An 18,991-nucleotide genomic window follows, 5' to 3' on the forward strand; every position below is an offset into this window, starting at 1 on the left:
TAAAAAATTATTTTTTTATTTTTACTATTTTTTATGATTTTTTAGAAATTTTAATAGAAAAATAAAAATTCTGATTAAAAATCAGATTCGGATCCGGATATTATCCGAATCCGGATAGTATCCGTCGGATCCGGATTCGGATACCATCCTTTAAAAAATTTCGGATTCGGATACGGATACGGATATGGATTTTCGGATTCGGATCCGGATCCGGATACAGGCAGATCCGTATCCGAATTATCCGTTTGACACCCCTAGTCTCCATCATCCGATCAGCCATCATATTATAGTCTGAAGCCTGTCCGGTGAGTCTGTTCCTCTTTTTATCTGCTCCTATTGCACTACAAATGTAAATTATTTTTTATTATTATTTACGATCTCTTCTTCTTTTTATCTTTTTAGAGAGATTAATCTCATTGATTTTGGTTCACTTCAGTGTCAAGACTTGTTTTTGTGTCAGATCTTGGACATCTTTTGATTTTGCATTTTGTTTTTGCGGTTTTGATAATCTTAGGTAATAGATTGTGTGTTAGTTCATTATAGTTCTTGATTTTTGGCTATGTATGTATTTCAAACTGCACCTTGTTTGGGTATGGAATGATTGTTCTTGGCAATTTTGATGTGTTTGTTTAGTTTCTTGCAAGGTTGTAAAAATCGGAAATCGGGTTGACTCGGTTTTGGTCTTGGAAAAAAGAGTACTCGGAACTCGGAGAGTACTCGGAATGAGTACTCGGATAACTAATCGGATATCAATTTTTATATATTTTTCTTGTATTTTAAATTTATATTATTATATTAGTAATAACCTAATGATAATAATTTAATAATTTAAATCAAAACTCCAAAAATTCAAAACAAATAATAATTGGCAAAGATTAATTTACCGGTCATTGGCTCATTGAGTCATTGTACATACAAATAATAAAAGATTACTACTAGTTCTACAGTTCTGCAAAATACAAATACATTACCACTGATCAACATAATCTTCTTCTTCCTCAATTATAACATCATCATCGTTATCTTCATCGTCAGACTCAAAATCTTCTTCGTGAAGTTCTCTAAACGCCTTTCTAGTAGCCGTAGGTAATGTGCTTCCCTCTTCAGCTGTTACAGTGGAGTCATCAGATAACTCATCATCATCTGCACCTTCCACGATCCATCCCTGAGCTTTACTCGCATCACTGGCCACTAGCATGTCAAATTTATCCTTCATCTTTGATTTTTTATTTGCAAGTTTTGCATTAAATTGAACATAGACCAGATTGTTCAATCTCTCAGCATCTAACCTGTTTCTCTTTTTTGTGTGAAACTGCAGATTATGATAGGTGTGAATTTAGCCAAATAAAAATACCCATTATTTGATATTGATGTGCAAGTACAAGATAATTATATACTTACTCCCTCAAAAGCACTCCAATTCCTTTCACATCCTGATGAGCTTGATGTTAAAGAAACTATTTTTAATGCCATCTTCTGTAAGTTTGGCGTCTCAGATCCGTAATTAGTCCACCAAGCAACTAATAAAAATTTAAAAGAAAATACAATAGTTAATTATGTAAACTAACAAGAATAATATAGACATGACTATAAAGCACAGAATAGATACCTATATCAAATTTATCAGCATCTTTAGATCTGGCCATGACTGCCAGCCAACATCAACAACTTTACCACTAATCCGAGCAATATGCTGTTTCAATCGATTAATACCACCATAAACTTCTCTACCACACAAATTGCATCGGACTTTGTTAGTTTTACCAGTGACTACTGTTCCAAATTGCCAGCCAACATCAACAACTTTACCACTAGAATTTGTTGCAGGTATTGTTTCTACCGACTCTGAATTAGATGCAGCCGAAGAACTACAATTTGTTGGTGTTTCCATCCTATATCCAAATCACTAGTTAAGAAATTCACTATCAAATCAATAGAATAAAAACATAACAACTAAAATCGAATGAATAAAATCCAACACAAATACTCTTGTACTCTTAGGAGAATCGGAGATTAACTAATTGACGGATTAACATATATAAGCACTCAAGCAGCAAGGGATTCAAAAATATTCGAATTAGATGAAATTAGTTAGGGATTCAGAGCGATACGAATCAATTAGGGAATTAGATGAGATGAAGAGAAGATATTAAATCACATACCTTTTGTGTTTCGCGTTTAAGATCTTTGATTCTCTGAGAGTTTGAGAGACTTGGAGCGCGCTTAAGGATCTGAGTTTTGAGTTTAGAAGGCTAGGGTTTTGTTTTTAATTTGGGCCGGGCTTGAAACGGTCAAACTCGGAGTCTGACTGAGTACTCGGAGTCAACCCGAGTTTTGACTGATTTTTCAGAAAATCGGTTTTACCTCCGATTACTCGGAACTCGGATCGGTTAGGGGGGTCAAAACGAGTACTCGGCCGAGTACTCGGCCGAGTCAACCGATTTTTAGAACACTGGTTTCTTGGATTTAGTTATGTTAAATCTGTTTTAGACTCCCGAATAAAATCACTCATCCAGCTCTCGACGCAGTCATGAATCTGCTCATGCTTATTCTTGGTATACTCTTTTCTCAATTTTGATCGAAGCGGTCCTGTACGAGAGAGATAGCATAGCGGTGGTGGCCGAGGATGGCGGCGATAGAGGCTCCGGGATCAGTACGGGATCCGATTTCAAAAAGGAAGGCATTAATTGTGCCTTAATTGAGGACGTTTTATTGTGCCTCTTAATGAGGGCCTTAATTGTGCCATTGAGGGCGTTAATTGTGCCTCCTAATTGATGGCGTTAATTGAGCCTTAATTAAGGGTGTTAATTGTGTCTTAATTAAGGACGTTAATATTTTATTAATTGTGCCTTAATTGAGAGTTTAATTGTCTCAATTATGAGTTATCATGATTGTGGAAATATTTGATATAATCTGTTTTATATATTGACTTATATTTTTCTTGTTTTCCTTGTTCTATTTTCAGGATTCTTGGAAGAAGACCGGTTTTCTTTTCGGACATTAAAGTTTTATTGTCTAAATTTCCCCGGTCATCTTGCATGTCCGACGGTTAGATAATAAGCTTTCTTGAATGAAAAAATTATCACGGTAAATTGCCGAGTCATATTCGTTGAGATTTATTCTCATTATCAAAAAAAAAAGAAAAAAAGAAACAGAGTTCATGCGGCCAGCATACCAAAATACATCAAAGGAACATATTGTTTCAAACTTCAGCTTAAGCCCCTAATCCAAAAGTTAAAGTTACTCAACTGAAGCCAGAGTTGCTTCATTTCACTTGGTACAACCTGCATTTTGTCCATCGGTGTTGTCGCCTTTTCTGCGCTTGGGAGTTGTTTTCTCCAGCATACACTGCATCATCTCTTCGAGTCTCGCCTCCCTGTTTTCCTCCACTTTCCACAGCTTAGCAACAGGATAGCGTCCACTCGAATTATGCTCATTAATTTCCTCCAGAGCTTTCTTAACAGCCTTGAACACTGATATTCCCATTTCCTTCCGCAGTTTCTTCAGCTCTGCATCATCATCATTTACAATTTCCTGCATTTATCATTAAATCCCACATAAAAAAATTGTGCGACTAATAATTAGCATAAGAGACTTAATGTTAACCCGTAGAGTATCATACTACTGGTGTTTTGGAGGAACATACTTTCTGAATTCCACCAGAAGTCACTTTTTTGAAAGGGGACCAAGCCGGGTTCTTAATCTTTTCCTGCCAACGGGTGCACATCTCGGTAGCTTTCATGATCGTGGAGTCATTGGACAGTTTGGCTGTTTGCCTTCTCGTAAAAATGCTAATGAAGGGAGAAATGTCTATCTCTCCTAAAAGCTTGATCTCAATGCCATACTCGTCTCCAAAATATTCAGGCAGATTCTATCGAAACCATATAACAAAACAAATTACCAAATTCGTGGTACGAAGACTGTTATGCCCAAAATTTGAATACATCGGATCATTGCCTAATGATAATAAAACTAATTACCAAATTCGTGGTATGAAGACAGATCTTTACAATTTATACTACTAATCAACACCTACTAAAAAATATAAAAATAATTTAAATTATACCGAAATGAGCTTGTTCTTAGCCGCTCCATTTTCTTCTTTCAGCTGAAAGTTCTCCACAGTAAGTGCATTAATAATAGATTCCTGGTATTCACTCTGTTCTTTGCCTGCAGCTTCAGATCCGTTCTGGATGCAGAAATTAATATATACTTCAAATTTAATGGATCATATACAAACTCTAAGTCTCTAACATGAGCGGATCCAGGATATTATTTTTTTTTTCGGGTATACCAAGTAAATTTTAAATAAATATCCTTCATTCTGATTTTTATAGACAACACTCATATTTTTTCGGATATACCAAGTAAATTTAATATTTTTTTCAAGAGTTTCTTTTGTCATAATTATTTTTTTTTAAAGCGAGAACTAGTTTCCACCATGTCATTTACCAAATCCTCTCGTATGAAAACAGTGTTTTTTCCCAAAAGTTTTAAATATTAACCAAGAACTAGTCTCATCCCTTCGTGCCACTTGCTAGATCCTCCCGTAAAATACGGTGCAGAAGACATTGAAGAGAAAATAAAAGAACACACCTTTTCTTGCTCAATAACCTTGATAATGTTGGTAGCAGCCCCTTGTAGCTCCAAGCATGCACGGTGGAGTGCAAAAGAACAACCATTTCTCTGGCAAAAACAGAAATGAGTCAGTAAGGAAATTGTAAGATCTATATGTAAGAGTAGAAAAGCTTACGTTAGTGGAAGAAGAAGGTTGTGCCATTGATACGCCAAGGAGAAGTTTAGCCAGCTTGGAAACAAAGTAGAATTTATGGGGCCGTTTGGCTGAGCTTAAAATAAGTGCTTCTTGCTTAAAATAAAAAAGTGAAGTAGAAGTTAGAAGTTAGTTAAGACTTATAAGTGATTAAAGTGTTTGGCAAAAAAGTAGAAGTCATGAAACAAAAGCTAGGAATCGTAGCTTTTTTTAAGTGCTTCTCGACTTTTTACACAAACGGTACGAATAAGTGCTTCCAACTTAAAAGTCCAGAAGCGGGGCTTAAAAGCCCCGCCAAACACCCACTATGTCTTAAGGGAAAAACAAAAGATTTGTATTGCTATGTTTCTATTGCTCTATTAGTGTAGTGCTGCAGACTGTAGTGGTAGGATTACAAGGCTATACATGCCTATACTAGTGTATAGTCTTTCTCATTGTACCTTCTCTCTGCATTTGAGATTTCCTTCGAGATTTTCTTCTCAAAAATATTACTCCAACCGTCCTCAATTTATACATGTTTTCTTAAATTTGATTTTTAAAAAAAAGAATTTAAAAAATATTACACAACTATACTTAATTATAATATTGAAATGGTGTCGAGAGGAAAAAAATAATATATATTAAATGAGACATAAAAATATCATGAAATTTTGAATTTTTGAAAGGATGTATCTTTAAATTTTGGATGCTATTTTTTTTTTAAGATTTTGGTCATAAGATCGGTTCATTCATATTTTTGATTGAGGGCATAATTTTTAGAAGCGATATACTGATGTATCTTTAAATTGAGGACGCAAAATTGTAAAGTAGCAAAAATTGTGAAATATATGCCGAAGTCTAAGAAATTTTTCGATTAAAATTAGAGAAGACTATTAAATTTGTAAAAAGAAATATCGACCGAAACTTCAGATTAAGATTTAAGCCCACAAACCAGAACTTAAAATCCGTCCATCTTTTTCTCACTAGGTCATTAGAAAATCCAATACATGAGGAATGTTATAAATTAATATATTAAGGGATTGTCAAAATCTTAGCCAAGAAAACTCGCAATCAAGTAAGTCTGGTAAAACTTACTAAGGAAGACTCGCAAAGCTTATCAAAGAAGTCTGGTGAAACTTACTAACGAAGACCCGCATAACTTATCGAGAAAGACTTACAATACTTATTCGAGAAGAATAGTAATACTTAATCAAGAAGTATTGTAAATCTTAATTAGGAAGATTCATCAACTAACCTCTATAAATAGTTAGTTCAGTTGAAATGAATTCTATTCAGAAACATACTCAAATACAACTACTTTCTCTCCACATTTTTTAATACTTTCCAGGACTAGTTCAGTAGTGTACTACAAGATTTATAACAATGAATAAATATTGATCTAAACTCCTGAATAAGCCCACAAACTAAAATTTTGGTTTCATCTCTTCCAACCAAAACAGTCACTACAATTCACTCTCTCCTGCACACATCTTTTACCAAATTCAAGAAAGTATGAAAATGTTCCTCCCTCTTGTCCCTATCACAGTTCGTTTGCTTTTTTCTATTTTTTTTAAAATCTTGATCACATATTTAAAATTAAAATTTTTACTTAAACAGAAAATTTTATATTATATTTTTATTTTAAGAAAGAAGTTAATTAAAAATGTATTAATTTCTTTTTTTACAGAAAAAATGTATTAATTTCTAATATGAAATCAAAGCACCTAAAATTAGTAACAAAGCCAAACTTTATAGGACAAGAGGAGTAATGTTAAAATTACCGTATTCACGTAACACTGACGTACAGTATACTGTTTATAGGCCTGTAGACAGTGTTTTGGAAGAACACATGCATGTGGCAGTAAACTTGTGACTTGTGAGCACGTTTGTCCGAGTTTAAAGTCAGTATTTTAATTCAGTTCATTTTTTTGGTCAAACCGTAAAATATTTATTTATGTTTTTTATGTCAAACCGTAAAATATTTATTTATGTAACAAGTTAGGACTCGATTAAAATCAAAATTTAGTCAAAAACTAACTTTAATTCAAAAGTTAGTTTGAGATATTTTTTCAATGACTTGATTTTTTTTAAAATTTTTTGTGATAAAATTATTCATGAGACATAAGCTACTCATAAATTACTTTTTATTATTATATTTTTAATAACTCATGATTCATTAATAATTTAAAATTTTTCAAACAGACATCTTAAACTCTCACATTATCACGTTAAGTCATAAATGCAGTCAAACACTGGCTCTCTGTATCCAATATGGTCTTCTATATCATTAACATATTATATACAAAAAATTATAGTATAAACTATTTATTCTGTATTTTCTTCCCTCAAAAAATTATAGTATAAACTATTTATTCTGTATTTTCTTCCCTCAGTCCCTTACATTCTCAATTCTTATGTTCTGTTTGGTTGGGATGAATAAAATAGAATAGAATGGGTATGAATAAAAAAAATAATATAGTATAAGATAAAGGAATTTGAAAAAAAACAAGTTAGTGTTAAATTTTGTATGACAGCTCTAATTGAGGGCGATAGTAATGGAATGACGGAAGGAATGAAATTATTATACATTCAACTAAATTATAGTTCAAATCTCAATCACAACATAATTAGTCTCTCAATCACAGACATGGAGACTACTTGTACAACTCATTTTCCCATATTGCTGTGTACCAAAAGAAAATGTTTATTCACTCCAGACTCTACCGGTCGCTTTTTTGCAAATTTTGATCAACCCATTTTCTAATTGTATTAGACATGCTATCTCATGCCAGAGACTAAAAACATTTAGCCAATTTTACTCAAGGATTGATCTTGAGTATCAATCAAGCACAACATAAAGCATGATTAGGATTGTGACCACTGATCCATCTCACGAGCATTTATTCCTACAGATAAACACCTTCATGCAGGCCCAAAGCCATCAAGTAAAATCAAGGTTGTCATTGAAATTTTATTCCGTCAAACTTAATTCAAATTTGGAAAAAAAATAACCAGAAAAGAACAAGAACCTTAATGCGTATTAATATGCTCCAAAAAGGTATACTCAAACACTATTCTATTGTACAAGATAATAGAATATAAGCAGCACGGAACATTGGGGAACTTTCAGGGTGGCAATACATAGGGTTGAACAAAAAGTGGAGCTAAACATTGCATTAAACTTAACTTACAAACATCCTCCCACTGAGAAATTTAACGATCCCAGCCCGAGGGTCTTCGTCTTTCTCTTGCTCTTTCTTTAGAACTGCAAAAGTACAAATACATGATTATCAGAACATATACTGGACATGTCAGCAGAATTGAAAGAAGACCAAATCACTCAAATGAAGAAGACCTGAAATTGAAAGAAGACTGAAAAAGCTTCCACTTCTAATTAACAAAAAAAGAAAAAGCCGCTTCTAAAGCTCACCTTTCTGAGTTCTTTTGACTTGTGTTTCCTCTGCTCTCTGAGCTTCTTGGCCCACTTTGCACAGGAGAAGGATTCACCTGGCTGCTTGTTGGAGGAGTATGCATGCCTCCCCCAATAGAACCACCCGACACAAAACCACGCAACACCCTGTTGCCAGCTTGCATGCCTGAACTATTACTCAACCCTGCATTAAGGGAACCAGATGAAGCAGCAACAAAACTGCTTTTAAATTGTGACGTCATCCCTGTCTTCAATGAGTTCACAGCTGCAGAACGACCAGGAACAACTTGTGATGGAGCACTTTTAGATTCTGTATTATATCCAATACCCAGACCAAAGTCCACCCCACGCACACCTCGATTGCCACCTCCTCCCCTTCCTTTTGCTCTTTTGCCACCTGCAAAGACATACCAAAGCATTAGAAATATCACTCCAACTCTAAGCCTTAAATATAGCCCACTTTGTAAATGCTTTGAAGCTTATACACATGGAAGAGGATGTTCCATTAATTTTGTAATCACAAATAGCACCCATGACATCTTATTGCATTATTAAAGCCATACCTCCTTTTCGTGCATCACGTTTCGATCTGAATTTTCCATCCTGATGATTTACAAGGTAAATGTGTCACTCAAGCACAGTATTATATTTACAGAAGAAAGGCATAAATCTTTGGAAGAGTAATATTACGAGTAGATATTGAACAAATATTTCCAAATTCAACATTCAATTGCAGCACTTAATGTTTAATTTCTACACTGAAATACAAGACTCTTGTTTCTAGAAAAGGTTAAATATGAACTCTAATAATATTATCAGATATATAATGCACAATACACTGGATGACAGAAGGTCCAGGCTAAAATTTAGCTTTGATGTGATGGAGAGATCCCCAGGAAGAGTCAGCAAACAATTCTAGGCAGTTGTTAAATATCTTATAGATGAACGGGGAATTTGGAGATGAATTGTTAAGTTAAACACTACTTTGTTGCCAAAGTACATCAACTGATCCAAGAATATATAGTACTATAATATATATTATCGATGAAAATAAACAAAACATGAAGCTACCCAATCTATTTCACACCAGGTTAAACAGAAATCCTCTGTTTTTGCTATAAAAAAAAAAAAATTGTACTTCAGTTGCCGGAAATGACTTGTGCAAGACACCACAGATACCAGAAGAAACCGATATACCCATCAACATTTCCTAAATAAGGAGTTCGGAAAGTAAATTTTAGAATTAAACAGCAAATTCATTCTTAACATTCCCACAGCAAATTCTTAGAGATTGCCGTTACTTCCTCCGTTTTTTTGTAAGTCGCTTTGACTTTTAGCAGTTAGCACACATGTTTGGGTGCTTTCACTGCAAAGTAAATATTACCATTCTTAGAATTTTCTTTATGTTAATTAAAATATTGTCAAAGTTTTATTTCACAGAAAATTTTAAAAATAACACTTTTCACTATGCAGTCAAAGCACCTAAACATGTGTGCCAAAAGTCAAAGTGACTTGCTAAGTAAATGGAGTATATCTCAATACTTTAAAAATAAATATACCTAGCTACTACTTGACTAAGTCTAGATAGACTGCTTATCCTAAACTTGGAACTTAAAATACTTCGATTAGAACACTAGAGATCTTTCATGCTAATGCAATAATGCATACACGACGCTAATTAAATTCTCTGACAGGAGACAAGAATAAAATATTACTATTATCATTACCTTCATTGCAAGATCCATCAACTCCATGGGCACATCCTGACCAGCAGCAACTAAACTATTAGCTAGATCGCCAGCAAACCGTGCCTCTTTCTGTGTGATAAGAGTGTAAGCAGTCCCATCTTTGTCCCCTGCCCGACCTGTTCTACCAATACGATGAACATGCATGTCCATATCTCTTGCGATATCAAAATTCACCACTGATTTAATTGATTTGATATCAAGACCACGGGCAGCCACATCTGTTGCGATAAGAACATGGTATACTCCAGATTTGAACTTTTGTAGCGTTTCTGTACGAGATGCTTGATCTTTATCACCATGAAGAGCCGCAACTTTAAATCCCTTTTCAGCCAGTTGTGTTTCGAGCATATCTACTGTCGCCTTTTTCGAGGCAAAAACTAAAACATCACCATTATCAATTAGACCAGGTAGCTTTTCAAGAAGCCAAGGGAACTTCTCACCATCTGCAGGGACTACATGAACAACTTGAGTAATATCCTCATTGGCCATACCAACTTCGCCTACAGTAACTCTTATTGGATCAGTGAGAATTTCTCTTGCAAGCTTCTCAACTTTACGAGGCATTGTTGCGGAAAAGAGTAATGTCTGACGATCGGGCCTAATCTGACCAACAATGGACCTAATCTGTGGCTCAAATCCAAGGTCAAACATTCGATCAGCCTCATCAAGAACCAAGTAAGTTGCTCTTGACATTGTCAGGGCCTTCATCTTTAGCAAGTCTATCAACCTCCCTGGAGTAGCAACAACTATTTCACATCCTGCTTTCAGTTCTTTAAACTGTTCAAGTTTAGACATTCCACCATATACTGCAGACACACGTATTCCGTTGGATTTTGAAAACTTTTTGGCCTCTAAATATATTTGATGTGCTAGCTCTCTGGTAGGTGCACATATAACTCCAATAGGACCCTCTTCTTTCTCAAGCTCGGGCTGATCCATAATATGGACTATCATAGGAAGCACAAAAGCAGCAGTCTTACCTGAACCAGTCTTTGCTATACCAATAATATCTCTTCCGGAGAGCACAATTGGAAAAGCTTGACATTGTATTGACGTAGGCTTCTCGTATGCTTGTCTAGATATTGCTTTCATTATCTCAGCTGAAAATCCACAGTCCTCAAATGTCTTGACAGGCCTTGGCACATCAAAACCAGAAACACGGATGGCTAAGCTCTTCCTGTACTCAGAAACATCTTGCTCTGTCATGCCTAAACAACAATAACAGATCTTAATAGGTTCAAGTGAAGAGACAATAAAGATAAGGTAAAAATTACTTTAACATGTAAAAACAAGGTAAAAATTATGCCCTGTGCATATTAAGGCACATCTATTGAACTCATGAACTCATGTACCACCAGGCTTAACAAAAAACTAAGACAGAATGGATAAGAATGATGTAAAGGCTAAAGGGTTTATTATACAAACAGATTTACTTTTAGGGAAGACGCTGAACTACAGGAACACTAATTCAATATATTGCGCACTGTAATCTTTTTAAGATCAAAAGAGGACTTTGTGGAAAGTTGCCACCAGAAAGCATCAGCATATGATTAAAAACTTATTATGGTCAAGACATATATACAGGATAACAGGAATGTGTGCAACACAAAACTTAGATCATACGAGATATGTAAGAAAATTCCTCCACGACTAAACCTGAGTACAAGTATGTGAGATACAACATCATCCAGCATCTAAAGTAATTAAATCCAAGAACAATAAAATTTAAAAATATTTTATAAAGCTGCAGATATATCTTAATTAGCTTCATTTTATTTAGAATCTTAAACAGATCACAGGACTTCACCAGGTCATGCATTCAAGTACTACTCGCACACAGATAAAGCTTATGCTCAGAACTCCATGCAAATTGTGTTTCTTACTGCTGCTACATTTCACTTTAAGTTAGTTGATTAACTTTTCATATATTACATATTTTATAGATATCAATGGCCAATAACTTATTAACTAGGGTAGAAAGGAGGGGGTAGGAGAGCTAGCACCCGAGTATACTGAATAACTAGCATGACACTAAACTAAAAATACTAACCTAAGCCTTCAAACAGGTCACCACCACCCTTGCAAACTCTTGACTTGCAACATTCTTCATTATAACTATTTAGTACTTAGCTAAGTGTATAATTAGTTGACTTCCCACATATCCTATAATCCTACAAATCCCATCCCCTGTTTGGCGGCTCTAGCCAATATCCTTAACATTCCCATTGTCAGTACACCAATAAATTTCTCAATGAAAGACCAACTAAATTTGTCATTTTACATCAATGAAACTTCAAAAACCTAAAATAAAATCTACTTGTACTAAATTACCAACTACCACATCTTTTCCATGTTTAGTAGATAGAAGCACTAAAATGAATCTTCATCCATATTTCTTAGTACGTTCTTGTTTTATTTTTCCGAAGCATCCATTACCAACATTTCCAATAAAGTTTAATATACTAAACCAATAAAAGATCAATATTTGGGTACTACACCCGAAGAATAACAAAACATTTAAACTGTCAAAAACAATTATTCTTTCAATCCGCACAACTAAATACAATTATAGAAAGTATAGCAAACAAGACTATTAAAGTTAAGCAAGTACATCACTTTTCTTCACACTAAATAGCTATACAAACACATACATATAATTCAATTTTAAATCATCAATTCCAATTTAACATACCTGAAATCGACGGTTTCTCCTCATAAAAATCCTTATTAAAAGCCTCATAGTCAATACAACTATGATCCAACGGTGCAATCGGCTCAATCCTCTTCTTATCAACCATAATCGGATTATCCTCATCATCATACTCCACCATCCCATTATCCACCGCCTTTGCCGCCGCATAAACCTCCTCATCACTATTATACCCCGCATTCATCACCTCACTCGCCAACGCCAGCCCCACATCCTTCTTCGCCTTCAAAAAACTCTCCATCGGATCATCCTCCTCGTCACTCGCGTACTTCTCCAGCACCTTCGCCTTCGCTTTCGGCTCCGCTTTCATCTCCTCGTGAATCCCCTCCATAAACGCATCCAACGGATCAATCTCTGCACCGTCGTCATGACTAATAGTATGCTCCTGTTCTGACACTCCGTCGTGCTCGTCGTACTCGATGTTGTCGAGATCGGTGTCTTCGAAATTGTCGTGGCTGCGAGAGGATGGCGGGACGTAGAGGCGCTGCGGAGCTTGCGATTTGTCGAAGTTGTAGGTTTGCTGGCGGTTGATTCCGAAGCCTTCGAATCCGAACTTGCGTTTCGACATGGAGGCTTGATTTGGGGGAATTGGGGATTTGAAACCCTAGAATTTGGGGAGATAAACCCTAATTGGTGTGTTTGTTTTGGTTTTACGGGTCAAATAGTTGAGAAGAATAGTCTGGTGACACCTCACGGATCTGTCTGACTCGGGAGGTCGAGAATTTGAAGCATATGGATATGTAAATATAAATACGAAGATGAAAAGAAAATGTTTAGGTGTTTTAATTTGGATCTGAAATAAAATTTGATGTTATTTCATAAGAATTCTTAATTATATTCGAAAAACTATATTTTGATGTTAACTAAAATTATGTAAATTGTATTGAATTCTCGTGATAAAGATTTTTTTCATAAAATATATAAACGCATATTATGTAACAGACTCATCTACATATACATTTATTAAATAAGGGTAGAACTCGAACTCAATTCTTCTCATATTGAGTTCTAATATCATGTTAGTAACCAACTCATCCAAACCTTTAATATGTTCGGGAAAAAAGACCATGGCAAGACTTATACTAGGTCACAATAGATATTTTATAAAATTTGAAAGTGAATTGATTATATTATAAAATTATTCACTTCATTCGAGATTTGTCTGTCTAAACTGTATGTCCAATATGTTGTATATCAAATTTTTTTGAATTTATACGATATAAAATTGTATATTTTTTTATATTTAATATACAATTTTTTTTGTTTATGTAATATGACACTGGTAATGATATGTGTTAAGTTACTGTGTCTTCGTTTTGTTATATTTAGAATTTTGTTTGTCTGCTGTAAAATTCTGTGTTTTTATTTATTTATTTATATATTTCTATTTAATTAATATTGTTATTATGAGTTATATTTTAGATTTAAATTGTTTGTATTTATATAATTAGATATTAGCATTAATTGGAAGTTTCTAGAATTTATTTTGTGTTAGTCATTTGAATAATAAAATAGAGAGACCCGTTGGTTCGTTTGGCGCGTAACTTTGCACCCCTTCCGTTAATTTTGACTGTTAACATTAAAATTCTCAGGGATAGTTTGGGATTTTTTAAAAAATTAATTTATACCAGATTTTATTTAATTTTTTTAACCCTCTAAATGATTTTGAAAAATCTTAAATAACGAAAATTGTAGATAATGAAAAGATCCTTTTAAAACAATGAAATTCAGAATTATTGAAATCTTTTTTGTAATTGTTTAATACATTACAAAAAATGGAGATCTTGTAAAAATTCGTAATAAATTCAATTAATTTCGGATTTCGATGATTTTTGATGATTCGGAAAACTCTTTCAATTGCCTATAACTTTCGTTCATGTTGTTTCCTCATATTATGTTTCGAAATATTTTCGAAATAATGTTTACAACTCATTTTTTATTTTAAAATTCAATTAAAGTAGGTTTTATTTAATTCCAAGTTCAAAATAAAATTCGAAAGTTATGGGAAATTTAAAGTGTTGTCCGAGTCATCAAAAATCATCGAAATCCGAAATTAATTGAATTTGTTACGATTTTTTACAAGATCTCCATTTTTTGTAATGTGTTAAACAATTACAAAAAAGATTTCAATAATTTTTAATTTTATTTGTTTTAAAAAGATCATTTCATTATCTACAACTTTCGTTCTTTAAGATTTTTCAAAAAATATCATTTAGAGGGTTAAAAAAATTAAATAAAATCTGGTTATAAATTAATTTTTTATAAAATCCCAAACTATCTCTGAGAATTTTAACGTTAACAGTCAAAATTAACGAAAGGGGTGCAAAGTGACGCGCCAAATGAATCAGCGGGTTGCAAAGTGCAATTATGTAAAATATAAGCCGTAAATGTTTTTTCGAAAATCCAAAGGAGTGCGTTTTGCAATAAACTCTTAAAAAAATAATATTGTTGTAGATGATTATGACTTTCACGGACGAGCAACATAATATAAAAGAATTTGGTATTGAGAGTGTATAATGCATATAGGAAAACTGTATGAAATAAAAAGTGATGGGAACATTTGACACCCGTGTAAAAAGAGGAGTAAATTGTTTTACATGAGGTATATATTGTATATGTTATTATATTTTGTGGCAACTTGTTTTTCACGTATTTATAGTAAACATAGTTAATACATTATATCTTTGTATTTTATTCATCCTTTTTTATATATCCATTTTGAAAAAAGCACACGTATTAAGGAATAGTTAGTTGTATAAATTTTTTCTTTGAATACCCATAATCAATGTCTTGAAAATGGTTTCTCGTTAAGTCACAATGGGTTTTAAGCAAATGGGTTGTGCAACCAGAAAGGCGTCCCCTGTGTTCCTGATTTTTTCGAGCTCCTGGATCCTAGTGGCGTCAAAAGGTGAACTTCATGTAGACGGTGATCAGAATCTATCCATACAAAATATCTGTATATAAATCGCATATGTTGTGAACGAGTGAGAATCGGCTATATGTGGAGGCGGCTCAACGATTCATCACTAAATGGTGGTCCTCAAATCATTGGCTCATCTATATTCAAAATTTCGACTTTCAAAATAAAGGTGTACTCTACCCAATTCTTAACATGTTTATGTGATTATCTGTTTTATTAGTGTATATAATTTCGTATGTTTTAGAGTTTTGTCGTAAGATCTCGGATTTTCTTACCTTTTTGTTTTTATGCACGATAATCAATTTCTGGAGGTGTGTTTTGTTTTAATTTTGTCTTTTGATTTATCGAGAAGATGAGATAGTTGGTGAGTTTCAGTTAAACTTATTTTGTATATTATGTGTAAGATATGTTGTTTTTTAACAATTTATTCAGAGTCGCAAGTTCGTTTGCAATTGTGTTTTGAGCTTGTAGGAGTTAGAGTGTATATCGTTATTGTAATGACTATGACGAGATTATGGTTATTTCCATGTCGGTGATGAGATGATTATATCATTTTGTGTGATTTTGAAAATAGAATATTATTGATAATTTCTTGCATGATTATATTTTTTCTTGTAAAATTAGTAAATTTCTTGCCACCTTTATTTTATTAAATTGACTTTATTAGTATTAAATGTTGATTTAATTTTGGCTATTTTAAATGGCTAGTTGACTTTGCTTGATTGTTACTAACTTTCGAATTTTGTTTTTCGAGTTATTGCTAATTAATATATGCTCTAAATGCTTTAATCCTCATTGATTAGAGTTTTATGCAATTTGTTAACTGATGTATAATTACTTGCAAGTCTTGATTATGGCTTTTATTTGTACCATTTATGGGTGGCCATGATTAGTGGCATAGATTATTGGCCTGGTATACGGCAATTTGGTGCCATTTTGTTGGCTCGTTTTTTATATTTAAGTTTTAAAATTTTAGATATATTTTTGAAAATTAGAGTTTTATATTTTAGCTTTTATATTTTAATTCTTATATTACTAATTATATTCTTAGTATTTATTTAGTTTGCTATATATCTAGCCAAAGGGTCTCCCTTTGGTTAGATATATATTTTCTGTTTTAGTATTTATTTTATTTATCACCTTTTTTTCACAAATTATTTTATTTATCTTTCATTGACTTTACCATCTTTTGATAAACTATTTTATATTTTATTGTAATAATTAAATTTATAATTTTTTTGTTATTAATGAATTGTATTATTTCAGTGATCAGGTGGAACCGTGGAAGTAGCGTGGATTTGGAGCTTGGGACGTTTTATTTCAGACATTAAGTTTTATTGTCTAAATTTCCGTAGACATTTTCTTGTCTTTCGGTTAGATAATAAGCTTTTTGAATGAAAGAAACTCCTCGGAGTATTGGCGTATTCTCGATACGAGCAAGTGTATTTCTGTCAAAAAAAAAAAAAAAAATGTCTTGAAAATGGTGAATTCAACTGAATTTTAAACAATACATGACTTGAAAATAGATATTATGATTAGTATTTTTAAAAATTGTAAGTAAACATGTAAATAGGGACACAAAATATTTAAAAAATAAATATATAAAAGGGTACGGAGGGAGTAATACATAAAATGACCGTCATATAAAATATATTTTGACATCTAGGATTATAAAAAAATTTTGTGAATATTTCTCTAATATCTCAAGAAAAAAAAAAGGTCTAATAAACAAAAATAGTAAGACGTGCGACCCATCATTGAAAAATAATATAGCTTGACAACTTAAGTAAAACATATTTTAATTTATTTATAACCAGTACATAATAATTACTATGTAAAGGACGAGAACTAGGGGTGTGCATTCGGTTAACCGAAATCGTAATCGAATTTTTTTTAGGTTAATCGAAACCGAATTTCAATAAAAATCTCTACCGAATACCGAACCGAATTAAATTCGGTTTTGTAATCGAACCGAATTTTAAATTTCGGTTAATACCGAAAACCGAAATTTTCAAAAAAACTGCTCTTCCTTTCTGTTATCTTCATTTGAGTGATGTTTAAAAAATCAGTACCCTGAAGTGCAAATGCAGATCATATAGTTGCCCAGTGTGAATCATAATGTGGGAGTAACTTTTAACCTCCCTCGAAATAAGTGGAAGTGGCCACTGGCCAGAGAACTAAACGAACAGCGAGAATAAAAAAATAACTGCAAAAACAATTTGAGTGTCTTAACAAATTGTGCATTTGATGCCATTAAGCGTCGTAGTTATTTTGAAGAGTTATGACTTCAATTTGATGCAAAAGAACTCTTAGTGGTCAGTAGATTATGTAGATACACGCTTATAAATTATAAGAATATTTATATAATTAATTAAAAATATTATTTTTTATAAAATATATAAAAATTCGGTTAACCATTCAGTTTTTGGTTAACCGAGGTTTAAAAACCGAAAAACCGAAATATCAAAATTTGGCTACCGAAAATCGAACCGAAATTTTAAATTCGGTTAACCGAACAGAAATTATTTCGATTTTTCGGTTCGGTTTTCGGTTAACCGAACCGAATGCACACCCCTAACGGGAACACAATTCAAGGCGTATGATCGTTAACTTTAACCGGGTTATTCTATTTCATCTTCAGGAAATAAAATAATTTAATCAAAATAATTATAAATAACATGACAATAATTTTTACATAACTTAATAATATTATCATGTGAAAGACTGTAACTTCATAAAGAATTTATTCCACTAATATGACAATTTAATCATCATTTTCATATAATTGTGAGATCTGTATATAACGCAAGAAGTGAAACAAGTTTGTGCAAAGTAATTTTTTAATGAAAAAAATACAAAACAGTATATAATCTGAAGCCGAAAGTCTAAGCAATCAATTTCATTCTAAAAAATATAAATTATGGTTTTTAATTCCATAAAAATTTTGAGAAGTTGATCATATATGTCAAATAATGTGCATGTCTGGGAAGCGGTTTCGAATTTTTTATAAAAATGAATTTTTATTTAACTAGTACAGTTTGACAAAATATTAGAAGTGTTTATAATGATGTTTGAGAAGCACGAGAAAAAAAAAATCAACAAACTTAGAGGCCGTTCGTGTGAGCTTAAAATAAGTGATTATTACATAAATTAAAGAAGTGAAGTAAAATTAGAAGCAAGTGAAGACTTAAATGATTAAAGTGCTTGGGAAACATTAGAAGTCATGCCAAGTTCGTATTCTCAATTCCATATAAGTTTTCCTGATTTTTTACACAGACGATACGAATAAGTGCTTCTAACGTATAAATTCAGAAATCGCGCTTTTAAACCCCGACCACACACCTAGTACTTTTTTTAAAATTGTAGCTTCTTTTAACGAAAAAACTTAACTTATAAGTGACTGTATGCAAATAATTTATAAAGCTAAACAAAA

The 18,991-nt window shown here is 32.8% G+C and overlaps 3 protein-coding genes across 5 annotated transcripts; all 3 read right to left on the reverse strand.

Annotated features, from left to right (window-relative positions):
• Window positions 1-848: 848 nt before the first annotated feature.
• LOC108211770 (uncharacterized) lies at window positions 849-2,268 on the reverse strand. Of its 2 annotated transcripts, none has more exons than XM_017383453.1 (4): window positions 2,163-2,268; window positions 1,610-1,892; window positions 1,402-1,520; window positions 849-1,312 (listed from the first exon to the last, which is right to left on the reverse strand). In XM_017383453.1, exons 2-4 carry the CDS (start codon window positions 1,644-1,646, stop codon window positions 968-970), a joined length of 501 nt encoding a protein of 166 aa, XP_017238942.1. In that variant the 5' UTR covers window positions 1,647-1,892; window positions 2,163-2,268; the 3' UTR covers window positions 849-967. The 2 variants fall into 2 exon arrangements, with proteins under 2 accessions (XP_017238942.1, XP_017238943.1); XM_017383454.2 differs by having other exon boundaries at window positions 1,610-1,906; window positions 2,163-2,244.
• Window positions 2,269-3,103: 835 nt separating this feature from the next.
• LOC108211769 (factor of DNA methylation 2) lies at window positions 3,104-5,096 on the reverse strand. The gene is made up of 5 exons (XM_017383452.2): window positions 4,754-5,096; window positions 4,597-4,686; window positions 4,067-4,189; window positions 3,647-3,871; window positions 3,104-3,534 (listed from the first exon to the last, which is right to left on the reverse strand). The coding sequence occupies exons 1-5, from the start codon at window positions 4,778-4,780 to the stop codon at window positions 3,271-3,273; spliced, it is 729 nt and encodes a 242-aa protein (XP_017238941.1). The 5' UTR covers window positions 4,781-5,096; the 3' UTR covers window positions 3,104-3,270.
• A 2,662-nt stretch (window positions 5,097-7,758) lies between these two features.
• LOC108214572 (DEAD-box ATP-dependent RNA helicase 24) lies at window positions 7,759-13,360 on the reverse strand. Of its 2 annotated transcripts, XM_017386642.2 has the most exons (5): window positions 12,621-13,358; window positions 9,908-11,136; window positions 8,744-8,783; window positions 8,181-8,577; window positions 7,759-8,015 (listed from the first exon to the last, which is right to left on the reverse strand). In XM_017386642.2, exons 1-5 carry the CDS (start codon window positions 13,204-13,206, stop codon window positions 7,964-7,966), a joined length of 2,304 nt encoding a protein of 767 aa, XP_017242131.2. In that variant the 5' UTR covers window positions 13,207-13,358; the 3' UTR covers window positions 7,759-7,963. The 2 variants fall into 2 exon arrangements, 1 of the variants encoding a protein (XP_017242131.2); XR_010290194.1 differs by lacking the exon at window positions 8,744-8,783 and having other exon boundaries at window positions 12,621-13,360.
• Window positions 13,361-18,991: the final 5,631 nt, after the last annotated feature.

The sequence above is a fragment of the Daucus carota genome, chromosome 3 (assembly GCF_001625215.2).
Source record: "Daucus carota subsp. sativus chromosome 3, DH1 v3.0, whole genome shotgun sequence".
In the NCBI taxonomy this organism is placed as follows: domain Eukaryota; kingdom Viridiplantae; phylum Streptophyta; class Magnoliopsida; order Apiales; family Apiaceae; genus Daucus; species Daucus carota.